This window comes from Erpetoichthys calabaricus, chromosome 8 (assembly GCF_900747795.2).
Source record: "Erpetoichthys calabaricus chromosome 8, fErpCal1.3, whole genome shotgun sequence".
NCBI classification, from domain to species: Eukaryota; Metazoa; Chordata; class Cladistia; order Polypteriformes; family Polypteridae; genus Erpetoichthys; species Erpetoichthys calabaricus.
The window spans coordinates 162,240,345-162,265,086 of NC_041401.2; the positions used below are offsets into that span (position 1 = coordinate 162,240,345).

A 24,742-nucleotide genomic window follows, 5' to 3' on the forward strand; every position below is an offset into this window, starting at 1 on the left:
TCTTGATAGATGCTGTATATTTGCAGACAAGATTAATGACCATTGGAAAGCACAGGTGCTCCACAATTACTTTTTCTGAAGTACATTTGCTGTAATTACTTCAGAAGTACACTGTATGCAGAGTGTTAAAATTTAACTTGACATCTGTGTGCATTAGAATCTAGTTTTCATTCCTCTGTTGCCATCTGGCCTTGGCTTAGCTTTAAAGTATTTTACATTATCATATGCTTGTACTAGTGCAGAATTCTTTTGTTGTGTATGTATTAAAGACAAATTCAAATTGCGTAATAAGTGAATCTGTGGTTTCCACTTCAGATTCTAAATACTAATTTGAAAAATTAGTAGTGTGCTGGATATGGCAGTTCCATGCAAAAACTTTGAAGGTAGAATTACACCTCCCCTCCAACCCTTTGCTCAGCTATAAACTAGCTCCATAAGGAGAGTGGAGGAATGAAACTGTCTGTTGAATGACACACACATGTATACTCCAAGACTCGTTCATACAGGATAATGTAGAGTTGCTGATCAGCCTGACATGCACTTTTTTTAGGGTTAAGAAAGAAAGAACACCTAGACATGCAGAAACTTGTAAACTACACACAGCTCAAGTAACTGTGGTCATGCTAGGAGAGTAAACCAGGTTCCTGGACCTCTGTGCTAGAATTGCTAACCACTGCACCACCATGCTGTCTTTATGTACTTATTTGCATTGAATTTTGGACAGATTAAGATTGATGCCACCTTGCTGGATAAGTGTCCAAAGAGAAACAAATACCTGTCTCAATAAGACAGCACACCCTCCACTTGGTGAGACACAGATAGACCAACAAAACCGGGCAGCCACCACTTAGTGAAACATCAGAAGCAAAATTGAATCCATGAATTATTCTCTGGGAATCGGTACTTAATTTAGACTTCTCAGGTGTTTTTTTTTTTTTTTTTTTTTTTTTTTTATATATATTATCAACAACTTAAACAAATAGTTTCAAGGTCTTTGTGTTTTTCTTTTTTACTTTTCAAAGGAGTCACTTCTTTTGTATTCACCAGTTGAAACCCAAGCCAGAAAGTTGTGCTTTCTTTTGGATTGTTCTTATGATCATGATGTGACATGTGAGCAGGATCAATACCAGTGACATCATGCAGATCTTATAAAAAAAAAAAAAAAAAAAAAAATACACACAAACGTCTAAAGTGGAAAAAAAAAAAGTATGTTTCTTGGAAACTGCAAGAAAACATTTAAAGCCTCTCTCAATCTTCTCTGATGGTGGTGGGCAATATACCAGCTGATGCGGTATACCTGGTGAAATTCTTCTTCCGGTATAGATTTTGAAAATACGATTTTACTGATATACAAAAACTTAATGAAAAACTTGCAGATACATTTAAACGTAAAACATTCATGTGAAAGGAAATGGGAAATATAATGTAGTGTTGGTATGTTAGAGTCTTAAAGTGGGGATTAGAAATGTTAAATGGAATGATAACTGACAATAAATGTAGTTTTTCACTGAAAATAATTTAAATCAGGAACAAAGCAAACCAAAAATGTTCCAGAGTGAAATCAGTATTTTTAAAAACATGTTAACCGGTTAATGATGTTTTTTTTCGTTCCCATTGGTTTTAAAGAAAGTAGTTTTATGTAGCATAAGTTTTCCCTGTAAGCTTTAATATTTCTCTTGCATCATGTGGGATTACATCATCTAATTGATTTGCAAACATGGGTGGTGGCAGGCAAATCCATACAACTTTTGTTTTCGCTATGACTGTGCCACCAGCAAGTGGTACTGCAAGGTGAAGGGATGCACTGACATAACAGCTGGCAATAACTGGTAATCAACAGCTCCATATTCAGAGTTGCACAAACTGGCAGTGAGTGTGCTTCCTCTCTCTGTTGCTCAGGTCAAGTTAATGTGTGGTGAGTAGACTAAAAACACACTTAACCTGATTGCCATTTTTGTATAATATTTGCCTATGCTATTAAAGCAGTAACTGTTGGATATTAGGCTACTAAAACTTTGTGTGAGGTAACCATGTTCAGTGACACTTTTGTACAACGCTCAATATAAATGTTTTTCTTCAGTTTTATGTTTCTATTGTGATATTAAAGTTGTAGCCAGTTAGTTACCTTGATTCTTCTACAGCCTATCTTTTGCTTTTTTCAATTTCTTTTTATTTAGTGATGTAAGTATGATAGCTAGTTACAGCTATAATCTAACAATCCTTTAGTTTAAGGTCTTTTTTTATTTTTAATTGTGCATATCATTATATACATTTTTGTTTATACAGAATATTGTAATTAAACCTGCTTTATAAACACATTTTTGATTTAAGGCAAGTCATTGATTTAATACCGTACGTACTTTACATAAGCAATGTGTCTTACGTGCAAGTAGTTATTAACCATTTTTTCATTTAGTTCTGATTAAAACTAAATAAAGAGGGTGGAATGTTAGAACAGAAATGTAAAAATAGTTTCTGATCGGAACGAACCAAAATTAAAATGAAATAGTTTCTAACGCCTGTGTTAAAGATGTGTGTTGTTTTTGTGTGTGTGCGCGCGTGCGTGCATGCATGCATGCATGCATGTGAGTGTGGACTTGTAAGTGAATTATGTATTGTAAGTGAGCCTACCCTTTAAGAGAATTGCCCAGAGTGCTGTGTGGTTCAAACTGATTAAGTGCAAAACAGGAAGAAGCCTCGTCCTTGTGCTTGGTTTGCTTGACGGTGGAGTAACTGGGAGAAAGAACAGCTTTATTTTTTTCGGTTCAAGAGAGGTGAAAACATGTAGTCAGTTCTGTTTGTCAGTTCTAGTAGTAAAGTGTCAACAGCTTTTCTGTGGATAACAGGTGTGGGTGTGCTAATCATAATAATCATTACATTAATTAGTAAGACTTTTCTTATCCATATTACTAAACGAGAATGGTAAACCGGATGGACGCAGGGACCTGGGCCGTGGACGCAAAAGACGAAGTGCGCAGGCGCCACACAAAGCCCCCCTCCAAGCACCGGAAAATGAGAAATGATGCGCCGCGCCCATAGCAACAGACCCACGCAACAAAGCGCCACACGAAGGCCATACCACATGAAACAGGACACACACAAAAAAGAGGATTCAGACCCACGACACACAAAGCACCCCTCCACTAACAGAAATAAGAAATGAGGCAACGCGCCCCTAGCACACCAAAAATGAAGGAGTCAGACGCAAGCGCCACATAGCACACGAAACGGTATGCACACAAAAATGAGGATTCACACCCACAACACACAAAGCCCCCCTCCACTAGCAGAAATAAAAAATGAGGCAATGCGCCCCTCAAAGAAAACGCACGCCAACAAATGACGTCATACATAAACAACAAGAGACCGGACTACAATACATATACAGGCGCGACACCTGATGGGTAATAATACGAAGAAACCCTCCAAGCACCGGAAAATGAGAAATGATGCTCCGCGCCCATAGCAACAGACTCATGCAACAAAGCGCCAGACGAAGCCCATACCACACGAAACAGGACACACACAAAAAATAGGAGTCAGACCCACGACACACAGCGCACCCCTCAAAAAAAAAAGCTCGATTACTTAACCATTTTACTCACGATAAAGAACAAACAAGTCATGCATTCACGATCAGAAAAAGCTCCATATTAGCAGTCAGTGCGATCGTCCTTATTAACGTTCTATATTACTAACGATAATGAACAAACAAGTGATGAATTCACGATCACGGGTGCAAAACGATACGGCTCGAGTAACGGGACCACAAACACGAACCCGCATGGAGAAAAAACAATACACGTCGGTGCCTACAACGCACTTCTGAAACCGCGGAAGAAAAAATGTCTCGGCTCCAAAAACACATGTCACTCCTTATTCAAAATACCGGTCCCAATCACAGAAACATCGGTATCCACTATGAAAATGAACAGTAACAATGCACGTGACATCCGTCTTGCCAAACTATTAATTATAGATGAATGTACAATGGCATCCAGTCACTTACTCAACACCATTGATAAACTTCTACAAACGTTGAGGAATAATAATATTCCCTTTGGAGGAAAGGTACTTTTATTAGGAGGAGATTTTAGACAGTGCTTAACTATTGCTCCACATGCCATGCGCTGAGCTATTGTTCAGTCCACCTTAAAATACACGGACGACGTCATACATAAACAACAAGAGACCGGACTACAATACATATACAGGCGCGAGACCTGATTGGTGATAATACGAAGAAACGAACAGTCCGCATATTAACAGTGAGTGCCATCCTCCTTATTACTTATCCATATTCCTAACGTTAAAGATCAAACAAGTCATGAATTCACGATCACGGGTACAGAACGAGATAGCTCGAGTAACGGGACCACAAACACGAACCCGCATCAAAAAAAACAATAAATGTCGGCGCCTACAACGCGCTTCTAAAACCGCAGAACAAAAAATGTTACGCGGACAATTGGCATTGCTTTCAAAAGATACAGTTGGTACAAAACATGCGATGTCCAGATCCAGAATATAACAATTGCTTTTTACAACTGGGAGATGGTACACTCACCAATACAGATGGACTTCAACCAGATATTATTACAATTCCTCGAGCCTATATCTGCGACGACTTAGTTACAGAGATATTTGGAACAGCAATCTCATTAGACCAAATACCCCTTTTAACACAACGGACTATATTATGTCCAAAAAATATTAATGTTGATCACATAAATAACCAAGTCGGTGCATTACTTCCTGTAGAGGCACGGCTCTTTCTAAGCTCTGACAAAGTTGACTCTGCTGACAACAATGACCATCTTAATTTCCCCTTACAATATTTGAACACTATTAACCCAGCCGGATTACCACAACACAATCTTAACCTTACAATCGGAACAATAATCATGCTATTAAGAAACCTTAACACTAAACAAGGTTTATGCAATGGTACACGTTTAGTCGTCAACACCATGACACACAATGTTATTGAGACAAAACTTCTTACAGGACCACATGCTAACAATACTGTTCTGATTCCTACAATTGACCTTACAAGTTCTGACCTACAATTACCTTTTACACTTAAACGGCGACAGTTCCCCATTAAACCTGCATTTGCCATGACCATCAACAAATCACAAGGCCAAACCATGAACAAGGTTGGCATCTACCTCTCTGACCCCGTTTTTGGACATGGACAACTTTATGTGGCCTTCTCACGAGTTCGACGTTCATCTGACGTTAAGGTTATAAATGATCCATTCCAAGAGAAACTCATTCAAGAACAAGACACCATCTTTACTACTAATGTTGTGTACAAAGAAATTTTCCGATAAATCTTTACACTGTGCCTTGCAATTTATTCTTGGCTTCCTATATGCGTCATCTACACCTTCACACTATGCTATATCTCATACATTCATCACGCTATTTATAATTACCCAACACCAGGGGTTGGCGAGCGAAGCAAGCAGGGGGCGGAGCCCCCTAGTGTTATATAAGTGAATTCATCAGAATTTTCAGTTGTACCATGATATGGATTTTTGGCCAACTACCTACTCTAACTCTACAACTTTATTTTGCTCATTATAGACCGAATTTGCATAAGGATAGTTTTTGACATAATACCTTAAGTATAAATAACATATGACTACACACATGTTATGACCACAAATGATCATCTCCCAGACTCGACAATCTTGTGAAATATTGCAATGGATCATACCTTTTTAAATGTAAAGATCTGATATGTTTTGATATGTAATAATTACTAAGGCCTGTGTGGATACCCTAAAAATGCTTTTATTAAGCAGGAGTTAGCAACCCCATTTTCCCCATAGCAAGTCATTCTATTGCAAAACTCATTTATTTTCAGTATACAGTGTGTGTGTGTGTGTGTGTGTGTGTGTGTGTGTGTGTGTGTGTGTATGTATGTATGTATGTATGTATGTAATATGTGTGTATATAATATAATATGTGTGTATGTATATAATACAAACACACACACCTCTTATCTTTCTGTCCCAACAAATAGTTGTTTCAGTACGCACCAAGCCTCCAACCCCGTAAATTACTTCAATATTACTTTGTTTTGAAATATTTGGGATGTGTACAGGTAAATTTGTGCCTAAACACCTTCAGTATTAGTTACCCATTACAGCATTTTTTTGAAGAGAAAATGGTGGAAAACTGAAGAAACAAAGTGTAAAAATGTTTTCACTCTCACTTTCCAGCAAAACAGGCTGAGAATTTGAAATGACAAACCGCAAACATTGTACCATATTTAACACCATCTGGTAGATCTGATTTAGCAATGGCTTGAACATATTTAATTATTGGATTCACAACTGTCTTCAGAAGATTCACGATTTAAGAAATAATGCAACTCTATGAGGATGGTATAGTATTTTTATATTAGCAGACCGTACAAAGGTTTGCCCAATATCATTCTGTGGAGACATTGTTTTTTTTTATTCACAATAAAATAAGTGACTGATTTCCATCTTTGGCTGCTATTCAGCAAATGCTCTGTTAACTTATCAGGAATGCTCAGATAACTTACCAAGAGTGTATAATTAAGCTAAGCAAAGTCAGAAACTGACAATGCTGAAAGCCAACTTAAAACTTGATTAGCTTCAAGAATGATTAGACTGCAGTTCACTACCGAAAGGTAAGTATAACATACCACACACAAGCAAATCCTTTGGAGGCAGAAGTCAATTGAAGATGGACTTGCTGCGAACCCTAAATTCTGTTTGTTCTGTTGAAGTCATATTTAAATACTGTGTCTTGTAATATGTGCAGCTTAGTTTTAGAGCCAATAGTAAAGATATGTCAAAAAGCTTAGGTTAGTGGGCAAAATTTTGTGCCTTTTGAAGACTGTGTTAGAAACATAATAGTGATTAGTCAAAATGCTAAATAGATTTTTTTAAATAATGCAACCATTTCTGGTTTGGTTTCAATCTCTCTAGGTCTGTCTTTAGTCTAAGCATAGCCAAAGTCCTCTGCCCAAATTCAGCCACAGAATAATTGGGTAACACTATGTTGAGAGTCTAAGAAATCAAATTTAGTCCCTAGGTAGTACCCATGTTGCCAGTTCAGACCAAAAATTGGTACCCACGTTTGGGAGCAGGTCAGTTAAGAATTATCAGGATTGATAATCGGTGACAACATATTGCAGAATATTATCATTCCAAACAATGTAAATCCAGCACTAAAAATTTAATGTTGGTCAACCATCAAGGTTTCCGATGATGAGACTAAATTGGACTTTGTGGCCAGCAATGAAGTATTCCCCTTAGCGCTGCTTGTTGACACTACCATTGTCTTTCTACAGCAGTCTTAAGTATTAAGCAAGCAAAAAAATGTTGTGCAGCAAGCTGAAAAAAAAATACTGGAAATTGTGTCTTACTTTATCTATATGTCAATCTTAAAATATCTGTTTCTATAGCATATTTGAAAAAAGGTGAAGATCTTAGAGGTAATTGGTGGGCTCTGGTCTACAAAGCATTTGGATCTTGCTTTCAGAAAAAAGGAAGTCAACAGGTTTTGAATATACTAGTTTTGCAGAATGAAAGCGCTAACAAAGCATAGAATTAAATATGAAATTTCATTAACAGCAACAATTGACTTTTTTTTTTTTTGAGCAAAAATTGTGTAGGAACAGAGTATATCGTTGGCTACTGATTAAGGAAAAATAAACAATTTTAGCATTATCAATTTAGAAACCAGGCTGATTAAGGCAAAAGTTTCCTCCAGTAGCAACAGAGATTGGTTACTAATTAAGAAAGTAAATGGAACAAAAACCTACAGCACTGCCGCCCTTTAACCTGACTTCAACAACCCTAGTTTAAGTACATTGTTTTTCCTAAATTAGAATACTGAAAGTGAAGTGGGAAATCTGAACTGATGTGCACATTACCTCTTTATATACTCCTTTAGAAATGAAATTGATACTATATGATCATATTTCAATATCATCTTCTATATTTAGTCTAGCAGTTTCAAACCCTATCAGTTCTTGTACATACTGCTTTAGAAATGCTAACCTTATAGCAGAATCGAATCTAAGAACAGGAAATTACAAATTTCATTTCTAAAAATTAAATCTACTTGTCCTTTTGGCTAAAACCCAACAGAACTACTGAAATGCCTGATTACTGTTCGAGCAGCATCCATTTTAAAATTTATTAATAGATCATTATTAACTGGTTGTGTTCTTAATGTACTAAAAGTGTCTAGTCGCTGTTATTGGTGGGGGGAGGGGGAATCTAGAATCAGAAAATGCTACAGTTGTTAAATTTAAGAGCAGTCTTTGACACCATTGGCCACCCTATTCTGTTGCACATATTTGAAAATAATAATGTTCTTACAAATGCTGTTCTGACATGGTTTACTAAATGCATATTTAATAGATTTTTTTTTTTTTTTACTTTAATGCGATCTGAAGTGTTAGATATATGATGTGCCTCAGGGCTTAGTACTCAGATATTACAGTTTTCTCCTTGTATGTGGATTCTTAGTGAGATCATTAAAAAATATTTTCATATTCACTTATGTATAGCCAAGTATCGTATGCAACTTTCCTTAAGACCAAATTGTTTTTTGTATTGTGTCCTTAATTCTGTCAGTCAAGTGTTTCAGCCTAATCCATCGTTAAACGATGCATAAAATAGCCATGCAATCTCCATTGACAAATATGGACAATAAGAATGGGTTGTACTGAAGAGCTCAGTGTCTTTAAATGTGATACTATAATAGGATGACACCTTCACAAGTAAATACATGAAGTTTCCACTCTGCTATATCGGTCAACTGTAAGTGCTATTATTGTGATGTGGAAGCATGTAGGAGCAATAACAGCTCAGAGAAGTGGTAGACTAGACAAATGTCTAGAGCAGGGCCATTGAGTGCTGAAGCGCATAGCATAGTCTAAAAACTGCCTATTCACTGTGGCATCACTTGCAAAAGAGATCTAAACTGCCTCAGGAAACAACATCAACATATAACCTGTGTGTCAAGAGCCTCATGAAATTGGTTTCCAATTTGGCTGTGACAAACATTGGCTGGAGTAGTGATGAGCATTGCCACCATTGGACTTTGGAGCAATGGGAATTTGTTCTCTGTAGTGTTAAACCATACTTCATTATCTAGGAGTGTGATGGATGAATCTGGGTTTGGCAGATGGTGGGGGAACACCACCTCCTGGACTGCATAATGCCTACTGTAAAGTTTGGTGGTGGAGTGATAATGTTCTGAGGCTGTTTTTTAGGGGTTGGGCTAGGCTTCTTTGTTCCAGTGAAGGGTACTGTTAATGGTATGGCATATGAAGACATTTTACTCAGTTGTTTGCTTCCAGTTTGTGGCAACAGTTTGAAGTCCCTTTTCTGTTTCAGCATAACTGCCACTGTGCACAAAGCCAGCTTCATACAGACATAGACGAACTCTAGTGGCCTGCACAGAGTCCTGACCTCAACCTTATTAAATACCCTTGGGATGGATTGGAATGTTGATTGTGAGCCAGGTCTTTTCATCCAATATTACCTGACCTTACAAATTCACTGTTGGCTGAATGTGCACAAATTTCTACAGGCACACTTCAAAATCTTGAGGAAAGCCTTCCCAGAAGATTGGAGGCCATTATAGTTGCAAAGACGTGGCTAACTCCATATTAATGACGGATGTCCGACAAGCTCATACAGATTTGACAGTCAGGTGACTGCAAACTTTTGTCCACCTAGCGTATCACTGAATATAGAAATAATCTTAATAATTAGTAGGAATTATATCAATAAATTCAAGGTTCTGTGACTATTGTACTCAGTAGGCCTAATTTTTTTAGTTTTACTGAAACAGCATGCAATTTAAGACCACGTCATTCACACAACTTTTAAATGGAAGGGATGTCGCACTTGACGACTGTAGTTCTTAATCTTGTTGCCTGGGGATGTTAAATTTTGTGACTAGAAATCGCAGGGTATGACAATTTATACCACTCTGTGACTTTCTAGAATGGTTTCACAAATCAGAGTATCATGAGCTTGCCTCCTATTTTCTTATAGTTCTGCCTGACCGCAGCGGTGCTCGATGAATGTTTTCCAGGTATGGTAAGTTCAGCCACAGTATCTGTCTTTTCTTTCTTCTGTTCTGTTTGATATTTAAAACATGACAAAAAAGAGAGGCTTGTCTGTCTGTCAAGTCCCAAATAAGCTATTCCCTTATTACCTTGAGGCTGCATTACCTGCATTAGATAGATAGATACTTTATTAATCCCAAGGGGAAATTCACATACTCCAGCAGCAGCATACAGATACAAAAAAAACAATATTAAATTAAAGAGTAATAAAAATGTAGGTAAAAACGGACAATAACTTTGAATAATGTTAATGTTTACCCCCCCCCTCCCCCCAGGGGAGGTGGAATTGAAGAGTCAAATAGTTTGGGGGAGGAACGATCTCCTCAGTCAGTCGCTGAAGCTGCTCCTCTGTGTGGAGATGATACTGTTTAGTGGATGCAGTGGATTCTCCATAATTGATAGGAGCCTGCTGAGCGCCACGGATGTCAAACTGTCCAGCTCCATGCCTACAATAGAGCCTGCCTTCCTCACCAGTTTATCCAGGCGTGAGGCGTCCTTCCTTATGCTGCCTCCCCAGCACACCACCGCATAGAAGAGAGCGCTCGCCACAACCATCTAATAGAACATCTGCAGCATCTTATTGCAGACGTTGAAGGACGCCAGTCTTCTAAGGAAGTATAGCCGGCTCTGTCCTTTCTTGCACAGAGAATCGGTATTGGCAGTCCAGTCCAATTTATCATCCAGCTGCACTCCCAGGTGTTTATAGGTCTGTACCCTCTGCACACAGTCACCTCTGATGATCACGGGGTCCAGGAGGGGCCTGGGCCTCCTAAAATCCACCACCAGCTCCTAGGTTTTGCTGGTGTTCAGGTGTAGGTGGTTTGAGTCGCACCATTTAACAAAGTCCTTGATGAGGTTCCTATACTCCTCCTCCTGCCCACTCCTGATGCAGCCCACGATAGCAGTGTCGTCAGAGAACTTTTGCATGTGGCAGGACTCCGAGTTATATTGGAAGTCCGATGTATATAGGCTGTATATAGTCCCCTGCAGCGCTCCTGTGTTGCTGACCACAATGTCAGACCTGCAGTTCCCGAGACACACATACTGAGGTCTGTTTGTAAGATAGTCCACGATCCATGGCACCAGGTATGAATCTTCTCCCATCTCTGTCAGCTTGTCCCTGAGGAGCAGAGGTTGGATGGTGTCGAAGGCACTAGAGAAGTCTAGAAACATAATTCTTACAGCACCACTGCCTCTGTCCAAGTGGGAGAGTGATCGGTGTAGCATATAGATGATGGCATCCTCCGCTCCCACCTTCTCCTGGTATGCGAACTGCAGAGGGTCGAGGGCATGGTGTACCTGACCTGTGGCCTCAGGTGGTGAAGTAGCAGCCGCTCCATGGTCTTCATCATATGTGACGTCAGAGCAACAGGCCGGAAGTCGTTCAGCTCACTAGGACGTGATACCTTTGGGACTGGGATGATACAAGATGTTTTCCAAAGCCTCGGGACTCTCCCCTGTTCCAGGCTCAGGTTGAAGATGCGCTGTAGAGGACTCCCCAGCTCCGACGCACAGACCTTCAGCAGTCGTGGCGATACTCCATCTGGACCCGCTGCTTTGCTGGCATGAAGTCTCCTCAGCTCTTTTCTCACCTGTGCTGCTGTAATTGTGGGTGGGGATGTCTCTCCTATGCTGGTATCAGCAGAAGGATGGGTGGAGGGTGCAGTACTCCGAGGTGAGAGTGGGTTAGGGTGGTCAAACCTGTTAAAGAAGTTGTTAATTTGGTTTGCTCTCTCCACGTCTCTCTTCGATGGTGGCACCCTGCTTCGAGCTGCAGCCAGTGATGATCTTCATCCCATCCCACACTTCCTTCATGGTTATTCTGCAACTTCTGCTCCAGCTTTCTCCTGTACTGCTCCTTCATCGCCCTGAGCTGGACTCTGAGTTCCTTCTTCTCGCGCTTGAACTCATGGTGATCACTGCCTTTAAAAGCCCTTTTCTTCTGGTTCAAAAGGCCCTTGATGTCACTTGTAATCCATGGCTTGTTGTTAGCATAGCAGCGTACTGTAAAAACACTTGCACTCCCAGGTGAGCACATTTCAAGTGGTCTGGTGCTTCTGAGTGCATTCCATTTTTGTTTACAAGAATATTTTCTGTAAATTGTTTATTTAACAATATTTTAGTAAAAATGCATGCATTAGGAACATTGTGACTGAGTGACTTGACTTGTGGATTGTGCAGCATGATTATCATGAGATTTTTTTTTTTTTCAGGGCTTTTTGATGTTGTAAGGTTATGTCCAGTGCTGGTCACATTAGACTGAATCTTTATTTCTGCTGTGTGTATAAACATGAGACTAAAACTTATTATTGGCCATCACTGCAAAGCACATGGGCGAAGTATCCTATAACAAAATGTGATTTTTGGTTGGTGTATTTCTTTAAGTCTTCACACTGGCACCCAGTTTGGAGCTAATTTCAAACTCTTTTTAACATACAAAGCTGTAATTGGCCCAGGCTCTACTTACTTACAGTATCTGATCTCATCAGTATTTACACAATGGAGTGTATTTTACAGTGCCCTCATGCAGATTTACTAAAGATTTCATAGTTTTGTAAAACAAGTGGAGGTCAAACTTTTAGCTACATGTCCCCAAAGATGTGAAATGATATTCTTGCTTGTTGTATACATTCTCCATCAGCCTCAGCATTTTAATTGTGACTAAAATACCATTAATTTAGTTAATCATAGCCAAATTAATGCATCTCAATTTTCTAGTCATTTGCACAACAGTACATGTGTGACAATTGGGAACAGTTATTGAACTTCCTCTGCTCTGATGATCTTCTTGGTATCCCAGTGTGGCCCTTGCGCCATAGTTTCTGCCCATGGAAAGTGACATAGAGATAATAGGTACATTACAAGTATCAGACAGCTCAGCACTTACATATAATAGTACAAAATGCGCAGGTGAGAGTGGACGGCAAGTTGGTCTAGGCTATTAGAACTGTGATTTAATCTGTTGCAACTGACCATACAGGCTTATTTTCTCCAGAAGTGCAGCTGACTTTTTGAGTTTTTGTTTTTCCGCCACTGTTATCAACTAGCCATATCTCAGTTATGATGTAATGAACCTTTTACATCAATTCACTGGTATACAAAAAATATATTTTATTTGCTACTGGGAACTTCGGAGCAGCTCTCTAAGCTTTTTACACTGATTTCATGTATGAAATTGGAATTAAGCTAGCATGTCAGATTTTTGAGATACACATCATTGCTGTTTTGACACTTTTGAATATCAATATATCAACACAATATCTAGAGTTTGAACTCTGTCCCACCAAAATTTTTGAATGTGTTTATTCTGAAAACAAACCAGAAGACGATACTTTAAAGACACTTTTAAAACATGTTTATGTCAATTCACCTAAATATAAAAGCAAGATGTGATCAAAATTGTCTGAGGCACTTGCTTTTGCGCTTGTACTGCACATCCGTCTCTCGTTGCATGAACCAACAGTAGTCGCCCATCATGCTCAGAGTAAATTTTCCCTGATATCGGTTTTCCATCACCTTTGTATCTTGATGAAAGCTTTCCCCATGCTCATCTGACATCACTTAGATTTGGTGGAAAAAAGTCGAGATGAGAATGTAAAAAAAATGCATCTTCAGTGATATTCTGTCTCCCATAAGCTAATATACTTTCAGCAAGTTCTACAAGCTCAGCGTAATTCTCTGCTCCGACTGTCAAGAAAATTCTGGACAACCTGCACAAATGAGGGTGCTGATTCAGTCGGCATCAGTTTCCTTTTGAACTCCTCGTCAAGTATCAGTTCATGGATTTCAGGGCTAACAAAAACACCTTCCTTAATTTTGACATCACTTTTCTCGAGACCGAACTTATTTCTTAAATGCTGAAACACATCCCCTTTACTGTCCAGTCACCCTGGTTATCCAAGACCTGGAAAATCTTAACTAAAAAATGGGATGTGCTGGATGAAAATTGTTTTCAGATTTGGAGTCAGCAAGTGAAATTTGTTAAAGTACAGGTGAAAGAATCCCAGAAGCAAAATGCTTGTTGACCAATGATTTGGTCAGTTTTATTGTGTTTAATATAATTTGCGTATTAGTGTATGTAATTGATGTGTGGTTTATGGCATCATAGCTGAAAACTCATGCAAATGCGCCATGCACGTATCTCTGAAGAGCACTGTACAAAAATAAATTGAATTTTTCTGAGTCACATCTTGTTTAAAAATATCCTACAGAATAAAACACATTGTCTTGTGTGCTCTGTTAAATGTGTTAGCTCAAATTACAGGGGGTGGTTTGAAGCTCTTTGTAGGCTGGGCAGCACACCATTAAAACTTTAGTTTACTTTCAGCTGTGACATGGAAAACTGCAAACCTGTCACCTTGCCTCTCCAGTGAAGGTTTCTGCAGTTGTACAGCAAAGGCTCCTTTAATTTTTCAAGTTTGGAAGCTACAGTATTTGATGATCGGCAATGCAGATGAGATGGTTGCAACATGTCAAACGTGGCAAATGGCTTAACTCTAGCATGGTTACAACTAAAAGGAAAACAGATCCACAGCTTGCAATGCATTAAAGAAGCTACATTTCTCCATCCTCCATTACAGTGAGTGTGTGGCACAAGGCTGTCAGGTGTGTAGTTCAGTCAAACAATCCCATGCCCTTTTGCCCAAGTCTGTAGTCTCCTTCTCTTTGTCTGTTGCTTTAAAAGTTAACAACAATATGATAGTCCTATTCAAGTGTCCTTTGCCATTGACTGCACTTGAAGATATGTCTGCTGCACAGTGAAATAGTGTGGCAATTAGATGAACAAACATATTACAACAGACAGCAAATTAATCGAGTGTTTAAAAATAGGAAAAGAGTAGTAAATATAATAAACATTACAGTGTAATATAACAAAAGTTGGTTTGTGTCGACTACTGTCTATATAAAAAGTAAACACATTTAGGCAGGCAAGTCTGGATGTGTATGTTACTGGGTGGGATTTTATGTTGTAGCAGTAGAATGAATGCAGTCTTCTGTAATTATCCCTGTTCAAGAAACTTCATTCAAGTCCCTTGCCATTAGCCAGGTAATGGGCGACTACAACTCTTTGGCAAAACTGCCCACAAAGGTGTGTTGGTTTATGAGTTCACTTATTTTGTGTAGGCATTCAATTTAACCTGTAACTAAAACTTATGGGGTTTTGACTATAAGATTTGTCAAAATGTCTGTCCTTCCTCAATATCTTGAAATAGAGGAGGTAGTTAAATCTTCTTCTTCTTCTTCTTTCGGCTGCTCCCGTTAGGGGTTGCCACAGTGGATCATCTTCTTCCATATCTTTCTGTCCTCTGCATCTTGTTCTGTTACACCCATCACCTGCATGTCCTCTCTCACCACATCCATAAACCTTTGCTTAGGCCTTCCTCTTTTCCTCTTCCCTGGCAGCTCCTTTCTTAGCATCCTTCTCCCAATATACCCAGGATCTCTCCTCTGCACATGTCCAAACCAACACAATCTCGCCTCTCTGACTTTGTCTCCTCCCAACCGTTCAACTTGAGCTGACCCTCTAATGTACTCATTTCTAATCCTATCCATCCTCGTCTCACCCAATGCAAATCTTAGCATCTTTAACTCTGCTACTTCCAGCTCTGTCTCCTGCTTTCTTGTCAGTGCCACCATCTCCATCCCAAATAACATAGCTGGTCTCACTACCGTCCTGTAGACCTTCCCTTTCACTCTTGCTGATACTCGTCTGTCACAAATTACTCCTGACACTCTTCTCCACCCATTCCACCCTGCCTGCACTCTTTTTCACCTCTCTTCCACAATCCCCATTACTCTGTACTGTTGATCCCAAGTATTTAAACTCATCCACCTTCGCCAGCTCTACTCCCTGCATCCTCACCGTTCCACTGACCTCCCTCATTTACACACATGTATTCTGTCTTGTTCCTACTGACCTTCATTCCTCTCCTCTCTAGAGCATATCTCCACCTCTCCAGGGTCTCCTCAACCTGCTGCCTACTATCGCTACAGATCACAATGTCATCAGCAAACATCATATTCCACGGGGACTCCTGTCTAATCTCGTCTATCAACCTGTCATAACCATTGCAAATAAGAAAGGGATCAGAGACAATCCCTGATGTAATCCCACCTGCACCTTGAATACATCTGCCACTTCTACCGCAGACCTCACCACTGTCACACTTCGCTCGTACATATCCTGTACAACTCTTACGTACTTCTCTGCCACTCCTGACATCCTCATACAATATCACAGCTCCTCTCGAGGCACCCTGTCATATGCTTTCTCCAGGTCCACAAAGACACAATGCAACTCCTTCTGGCCTTCTCAGAGCAAACATTGCATCTGTGGTGCTGTTTCTTGGCATGAAACCATACTGCTGGTCACTAATCATCACCTCACTTCTTAACCTAGCTTCCACTACTCTTTCCCATAACTTCATGCTGTGGCTCATCAATTTTATTCCCCTGTAGTTACTGCAGTCCTGCACATCCCCCTTATTCTTAAATATCGACACCAGTATACTTCTTCTCCACTCCTCAGGCATCCTCTAATATCAGTGATAAAAATCCAATCTGGCCGTTTCATCTGAAAATGAATAAGAAGATGCTGTCCTGAGCATGGAAGGTGCTTGCTAATAAGATCTCAGTATTGTTATTTGCTTTTATTTTTAATCATTGACATTTAAATGTTTTGGAAATTCAGCATGCTATTAAGAACAGGGATTTTTGAGCACTTGAAAGGTTAACATTTTGTAAGGAAATTTAGTGAGAAGTTAAGCAAAATTATACCTTTTATTGACTAACTAGAAAGATTACAGGTATGCAAGCTTTTGCGGCAACTCAGGCCCCTTCTTCAGGCAAGATGTAAAATAAAAAAAAAAAAAAAAAAAATGTCAATTAGAGAAGTATTTGGCTATGCAAAAAGGACAAATACAGTTGATTTAAGCTTTTGTGCAGACACTTCTTAAATGGTGAGGTAGACAATACACTGGTAACCGGATTAAATGTCAGTTTCATATAAGTGGTAATCAACATATATGACTTACTTTAATGTTTTTCTGTGAAAGTTTCCTCTGTGTGTTATCGTCCCTTAGAGGTATTTCTAACACAAGGTGTCACTGGAAGCGAAAATAAAACCAAGAAGATGAACACAATGTAGCAACTAGGAAAAACAAACTAAATGCTGGAGAATGTGGAAGAAAGTAATTTTCAAAGTCATGAAAACTGGTGAGCTTTACTAATCACAGTGGGTCAGTTGGACACACAAAGCTTGTACAAACACATACTTAAGCTTCTTGTCAAAGTTGGCTTCACTAGTCTGACGACCAAAGAAGTGACTGCAGCTTTCACACATCTAGCCACTCGCTGAAAGGAAGTTTCGTTATTTAAAATCTCAGAAGTGGACATTTTTATTTTTGATTTTACTAATTTCTTAAGGTTATTTGCTAGTACAGACAATATTTCTTAAGTGACAATAGAAGGGTAATGTGGAGGTGGCAGCACTGTAATCAGTGCTTCATTGACTCTGAGCCCAACTGCAGTCTGTTTGCACATTCAGTTTTCTATGGTTTCTTCTTGCATCTCAAATGTGCATGCTAAATTATATTGACCTGATGTGATTGATTTCTGTCCCAAGATTGATGCCCATCTTACACAAAATCATGCAGTTATTAGCTCCAGTCCCATGTGTCCGTTTCTTCAAGGAAGAGGGTTAAATAGTATGGATTGAAGGGCAGGATGTAATCAAAGGCCTAGAAACATGGTCATCTTTCCTTATTTTGGGTATTCCAAGTGAGATTTGTCAAGCTGAATAAAAGACAACTGTTAAAAAGCTTAGATTCAGTTTCTTCTGAGTTGCTCAGTGGCTGCCTGGTACTTTGCTGTATAGCTGAACTACATGTGCTTTGATGAACTGGCTTTATGCAACTGATGACTTTCTGGTTTGTCAAGGAAGGGTGGTTTGAAGCACAACTTGTTCAATGTATAGGAGTATGATCTAGCATGCGAATAGCTAATGCAAAAGTGCTTTGGCTCCTGAAGGACTGAATGTTATACACTGAATGTATTTTTAAAGCTACTGAAAATGCTTACAATGTTAATTCAGTAATGGTCCCCTGGAGCATTTTAGATTGTAGTTGCCTTTGTCCCTTTGCCTGCTGGGTTCTGTGCACTGTTCTTTTTCACAGTATGTTGTCACTTGCTGTATTTAAGATGTGTCCTTAGGCAGCCAACATATCCGCATTATTGTGACAGTAGTCTTTTGTTCCTTCCAGAGGGAGATGAAGGAACAGCTCATTGCCCTGCAGGACAGTGAGGTGGGCCACACGGAAGCATTGCAGCTGCTGCAAAGACAACTAACAGAAACAAAGGTGAGCTTTTTACTCGAAAATGTTGACCATCCACAAATGTCTAGTTCACACGTTCAAGCGGATGTGTATTTATTTTTGGGAAAGAAAAGGCTGCATATTATTTTGCCCAGAAAGTAAGTGTGTGTGTGTGTGTGTGTGTGTGTGTCCTGCTGTGGACTTGGGCACGATCTATACCTGGTTTCTGCTTTGTGTCAATACTGCCAGGATAGTCTCCAGCCTCTACAAAAGTAAAAGGGATTAAACAGGTTTGACTCAGAGGGATAACTGGAAATTATGTACAGGTATCTGTTAAATTCTATTTGAGGCATTTCAGATGGAGGTTTCTGAGTAGGCTTCCTTTCTTTCATACTCACGGCCATTTTAGTTTGGGAAGGTATGGTCATATCTGTGCCTAGTCCCAAGAATGGCTGCTGTTGCCAGTTGTCCTGGGATGTCCTAGGTCAGGAGGTGAGTGTTGTTGCATATTTTTTGTGCAGTTATCTGATGAATTCATCCTCATACCTTGCATAATGACAGGTAGCTTATACTCATTCCCCTTTATCACACTGCAGAAGTTTGATTAACCCATTTAGTGCAACAATTGGGAAACGGTAACGCTGAAACAATAAGTATTAAGCCACAGAAAACAAAGATATTAAGTAAAACAGATGACTGTTACTGATATTAAACATATGTTACTGTTATAGAATAAACAGCACATGTCAGAGTTCTTTTGAAATAACAAAGCTAAATATGCAACTTTAAATGGCGCTAGTGAAAGAAATAACACAATTAGACCTTGCAGTAAACATACAAATAAAGACTATTAAATGTACAAATGATGCTTTGAGTGGCATGAACCGAAAACAGATGGAAGAGGATTAAGTGTCTAAACATGCCATGCTTCTTTATATAAGTTGCTTCTGATTGCGTCATCCAATGGTGACAAGTAAAAGAATAAGTAACACATTTAAATTACCTAATGTTCCACATCAGCAAGCAAATAAACACAGAACGTAACTAACAACATGTAAAGATTCCTGCGTGGCCACTGTAAGTGAACAAAATGTTTACCTGGAATAAACCTCTGTTGAGTGATAATGAAAACTTGGAAGTGCATAAAATATACTGCTCTTTCTCATCTTTGTCTGTAGCTATGTATCCATTATGTGTTAGAATAAAAGGACAGCTTTATCAATCATGAAGTCCATATTTTGGAATTAGCCTGCGATTAGTCAGGATGCTCTGTGGCCCTAAGCTCTCATGTCCTTGTTACTCTCTATCCCTTGAGGTTTGTCCTGTAATTCCTATGAGTTTGTCATCATTAGACTGTTATGTTTCCAGGCAGCAGTGTGCTTCATAGCCCTTCACACACAATCCAACATGATCCAGCTGAAGCAAGCAGTCTATCGTTGGTGGCATTGTGCTGTCTGAGCTGCACACTAATACAGTGGCACTTGTCTGAAGGATATGTTGAGAACCAGCTGCCTAGCAACAGTAACGCTGGAGCCCCCCCTCCCACCAGAAATGGCTAAAGCATAGCGGACATTGTGCCCTCCAGACCATTGCTTTTTGTTTCATCTTGCTGCAGGGGTTCCCGACTGCCATGTCAAAGAAATACTACTTTGTGTTCAGCACACTATTGGTGTAACCACCTCAGGCCAGGTGCCTTAGCCTGGCAGTGACTGCTTGTGTGCCATTCAGAAAGCAAAGCATTTACATACTGTATATAGTGCACCAGTAAATATGTTCTCAATCCCAGTCCCAGTGAGCAATGTGAGAGCCAGTAACAATTCTGCATTTTTTTCTGTCTGGTGCTCACCTGCACAAGGCACCAGAATAATGAGTAAACCAATCTGCTAAAAGTGGACAGACAGGTCCTTAGACCAGACAACCTGGAGCAAGAAGTAACTACTTGAGAATTAGTGTATATATATTTCTTAAAGTGGTTCTCCAGGAAAAGGCCATGGTGGACATGATGTGTGTATGATTAGTAAACAAAGTGCATATAAAGAATTCTCCTCACTTGGAAATTTTTGCATTTTATTATCATACAACATTGAATCACAGTAAATTTATTTGGCCTTTTTTGATATTGATCCACTAGGAAAAGATTCTTCAATGTCAAAGTGAACACATATCCCTGGAAACTGGTCTAAATTAATTACAAACATAACACACCAAATAATTTATCACATAAATATTAGCTGCCTTTAAGTCAGTGTTTAGGAGATGTAGCTAGGGCTGGGTGATATACTGTATCAAATTTTTGATTTGATATTTAGTAAAAATCAGTATGCAAAAGCCAGTATCACAATATTCAGCACTTTAATTTTCCATAACTTCTTCTGAACGTTAAATAAAATCTACACAATCTCCAGCACTCTTTCTAAACATGTCTGTGTTAACTTTGCCCATGTAGCCTGGCAGTGTTAAGCGTGGGGTGAAAAAAAAAAATAGAACAAGGCTCAGAAGAAGAAACATTTAAAACCAATAGGGTTAGTGCTGCTGTTTGCAAATGGCCTGATTTTTCCCAGGATGACAGTTCAGGCAGTATAGTATATAAAAATTAAAATTGTAACCATAACTGAAAAGGACATCCTAGTATGTTCAGCTCCTGCAGTGTGCTCTTCTACATCCCTGGCAAAATGGATCCCTGCTAAGCAAAGTTTCAAAGAATGTTTGATGTTCTAATGTGTATTGTAGCTTATGAGCAGACGATAAGCAGTGGTTTGGGGGTTTAAGAACTAAAGTAATTACCACATTTCTAAACACACTTTTGTGTACTTAACTAGACACCTAGAAATTATCTGAACTTTTGCCAATATCAAATAAGTACACTAACCAGTAATTCACATCATACCAGAAGTGAGACATCTGTGCAGAGTGTAAACCTCTCATCCCTTCATTTCATGGACTCTCAAATACTGAAACATTGCTAGCAGGAATTAAAATGGCATCCTTCACAATGTCGCCCACCCCCCATAAAAAATTTGGTAGTCAGATCTGGAGTAAACTGCATTACTGGTGATTTTATTTTAATGTTGTTGTTTTTTTTTTAAATTTTTGTGTGGGAGGTAAACTGAGTTTCAGAATGACTGAGAGAGTCTGTGTGAATGATTACGTTGCAGTGTTGTGTTTCGTCTCATTTAGTGTTCTGTGTTGTCCTTGTACTCAATGTGCCACTTTTGGAAACGTCTGTTTGCAATGTTTAACTTCTAATGCTTCTCAGCGTGTACGTCACTGATCAAATGTAAGTATGCACAGAGTTAACAAACTGTTCCAAAAGTTTGTCTGATGTCTATACAATATTATCATGTTTGTTTAGTTATATGTTACCTTTCTAGCAAACACTCATTCACACCTTTAAACAAAATATGAGGCGGTGTTTGGGATAGTGTTTCTTTGCATGCCTTTGTAGTTTAAATGCAAATTATTTTATTACCAGTAACGGTGTACTGCACGATAACGTGTAGTGAATACACTTAACTTGACCATTACTAGTTTTCATCCTCTTTCTCTGTACGTTTAGCATTCGTTTGCTCAGAGGTTGATGCGCTGGCTTTTTCCTGAGCAGCTCTTCTTTTCTCTACCCTAGCGGCCTCCTTCTTCTCTTCTTTCGGCTGCATCTTTTCTTGTTAAAACTGATTGTGTTGCAATTACTTAGTAGGTTTTCTTAAATTTTTCACTTAAGCTGGCACTTAAATCTTCAATCTGCCTCAAGAATGATTTAAGATATGAAGAGGTAGGAAAAGTGACAGCGAAGGTGGTAGGGATGAGAACAGCGCCCATATGCATGAGCTACACAGCCACCCTACTGGCCGCTGCCGAGAATTGATTCTACAATAAAAAAATAAAAAGTGGAAAACCTTGGAGGTCAATCATCACCCTGAAATCGGATAGTAGACATCACGTAGTATATGTGTACCAAATTTCAGGTCAATAGGTCAAACGCTTTGCGAGCTACAGGTGATTTAAAATCCTGGACAGACAAACGAACAGCCATGGTAGCGTATTAAATATAAAGATAGGTTCTGTTAATTATTGGTTTTCTTTTACAGTTCTGTTTCAGGAATTGCTTAACTTTTTCAAAAATGTTTTAACTTGAGCTCTGAAAAAGCACTTGTAAAGTTACTGTATTGTATTATCCTCATCGTTTGGTGTAGTTTAACTGTTTTCTTTCAATATTTATTAAAGACCACATATACAAATAAATATCATCAGAATGATTTTTAGAAAATGGTCAGTAAAAGGATTAGATATACTGTCTTCCTCTGTGCCCTATTCTGTGACTCTGACCAGAGTCAAAAGACACTGTGGAGACCCGCCCCAGGCACAGACAGGCAGACACCAATGGTTCAAATCTACACATGTTTATTATACATATTTACAGTTATTTGTAATGCCGCACACAACCCGGTGTCTATGCCTCTCTTCACCACCTCCACTCCTCTCCTCCGAGCTCTGTCCTCTTCTACCCGACTCCAGCTGACGAATGGAGGGAGGCGGCCCCTTTTTAGTCCAACCGGACGTGCTCCAGGTGCCTCCTGATGAGCTTCCTGCAGCACCTCCTGGTGTGGCGGAAGTGCTGACGTCCAGGGCTTCATAGGCATCTGGGTGCCCCCTGGCGATGACCACAGGCCCCTATAGGGTTGAGCTTCCATGCTCTGTTCCCGTGGTCCCCAAACTAACCAGGGCGGCTGCCCTCTCGTGGTCTGGAGGAGGCGTAGTCACTCTCCCGTACCTTCCAGGTGTCCTGGCTGGGTACCACTCCCAGCCGCCCGCCACAACACTTATGTACAAATTATTTGGAACCATTACAAATGAAGTAAATCGTAGAAAATATATGTATAATACATATATGTACATATATAATCTGTGATTTGCAAGTTATGAAAGGCAAATCTTTTAATTTATTACACAAACAGAAGTGAAAAACAGAATGCAAGATTGGTAGACACTGATGCCAGCAAGGCAGGCAAAGGTTTGAACACAATACATACAACAGAAACGGAAAATTAAGTAAAGGAGAAACAGTTAAAAAAAAATGTGCTATTTGACAATTTGCTTTGAGGCATTGCTATTCATGAAATTGTTACATTTTGGGAGAAATAAAAGTTTGCTTTGGTAATACTTCATATTATTAATGTGAGGAAAGTATACCATGTTTTTGACATGTATGATATATTTGCAATCTTTAGGGTGTTTTGAGAACATAGAGATATGTATTTGAAGTTTTGTTCAAAATAATCGGAGTCTCAATTTAAGTACATATCACTCAGGCCTAGATGCAACCATGATAGCTTTGTATACGAGTGCACAGGTCTCAATTAGCTTTGCCCATTTAGAAACTGTACTTTTTCCCATTCTTCTTCCTCTTTTCAAAACTGCTCTAACTCTGTAAGGTTGTGTGGAGATTGTGTGTAAACAGCCTTTGTCAAATGCAACCACATATTCTCAATTGGATTTAAATTTGGACTCTGTCTTGACATTAACACTGCTGTTTTTAAGCCATTCCTATGTAGCTTTGGCTTTCTGTTTGAGCTCTGTGTCTTTCTGAAAAAAATCTTCTCCAAAGTGCAGGTTTCTTGCATACTTCCATCAGGTTTTCCTCCAGGATTTTCATTATTTTGCTACATTTGTTTTTCTCTTCTACCCTCACAAGCCTTCCTGGGCCTGCTGCAGAAAAGCATCTTTAGAGCATGATGCTACCCCCTCTACACTTAATGGTGAAGAGTGTTTCTGATAATGTACAGTGTCTGGTTTGTGGCGAACATGGCATTTAGTCCAATGGACAAAAAGTAAAATTTTGAACTCGCCATACCACAAACGTTTATTCCAGCTAACCTCAGTCTCCCTGGTGCCTTCTGACAAATTCTAACTGAGGTGTCATGTGTGCTCTTTTTATTTTAATAATAGTGACTTTCTCATTTCCACTTATCCATAAAGCTGCCTGCAACTAGTGAGGCACCTGGGCAACAGTTGTTGTCTGCACAGTCTCTCCGATCACAGTCCCTGCAGCTTGTACCTCCTTCAGAGTTCTCATAGATTTGTTGGTGGTCTCACTCACTAGTCTTCCTCTTCTTGTATGATCAGTTAGTTTTTGTGAACTGCCTGATCTGTGCAAATTTACAGCAGTGCCATACATACTCTGGCCATGTCTTACTGACAGGTTCAATTGGATTCCAAATTATATTCAGTGACTTGGATATTTTTTCTCCATCCCCCGACTTTTACTTTTCAATCCCCTCTTCATGGAATTGGTTGGCGT

General features: G+C 39.3%; 1 protein-coding gene across 3 annotated transcripts in view; it reads left to right on the plus strand.

Annotated features, from left to right (window-relative positions):
- The window catches only part of trim62.1 (tripartite motif containing 62, tandem duplicate 1), a 77,293-nt gene that overhangs the window by 43,698 nt on the left and 8,853 nt on the right, over nt 1-24,742 (plus strand). For 2 of the 3 annotated variants that reach the window (XM_028807700.2, XM_028807699.2), the window contains exon 3: nt 18,397-18,492. The exons of the other annotated variant lie outside the window; for it this stretch is intronic. In XM_028807700.2, coding sequence (XP_028663533.1) covers nt 18,397-18,492 — 96 coding nt within the window. The remainder of the gene's footprint in view (nt 1-18,396; nt 18,493-24,742) is intronic. 3 annotated transcript variants of the gene reach the window in all.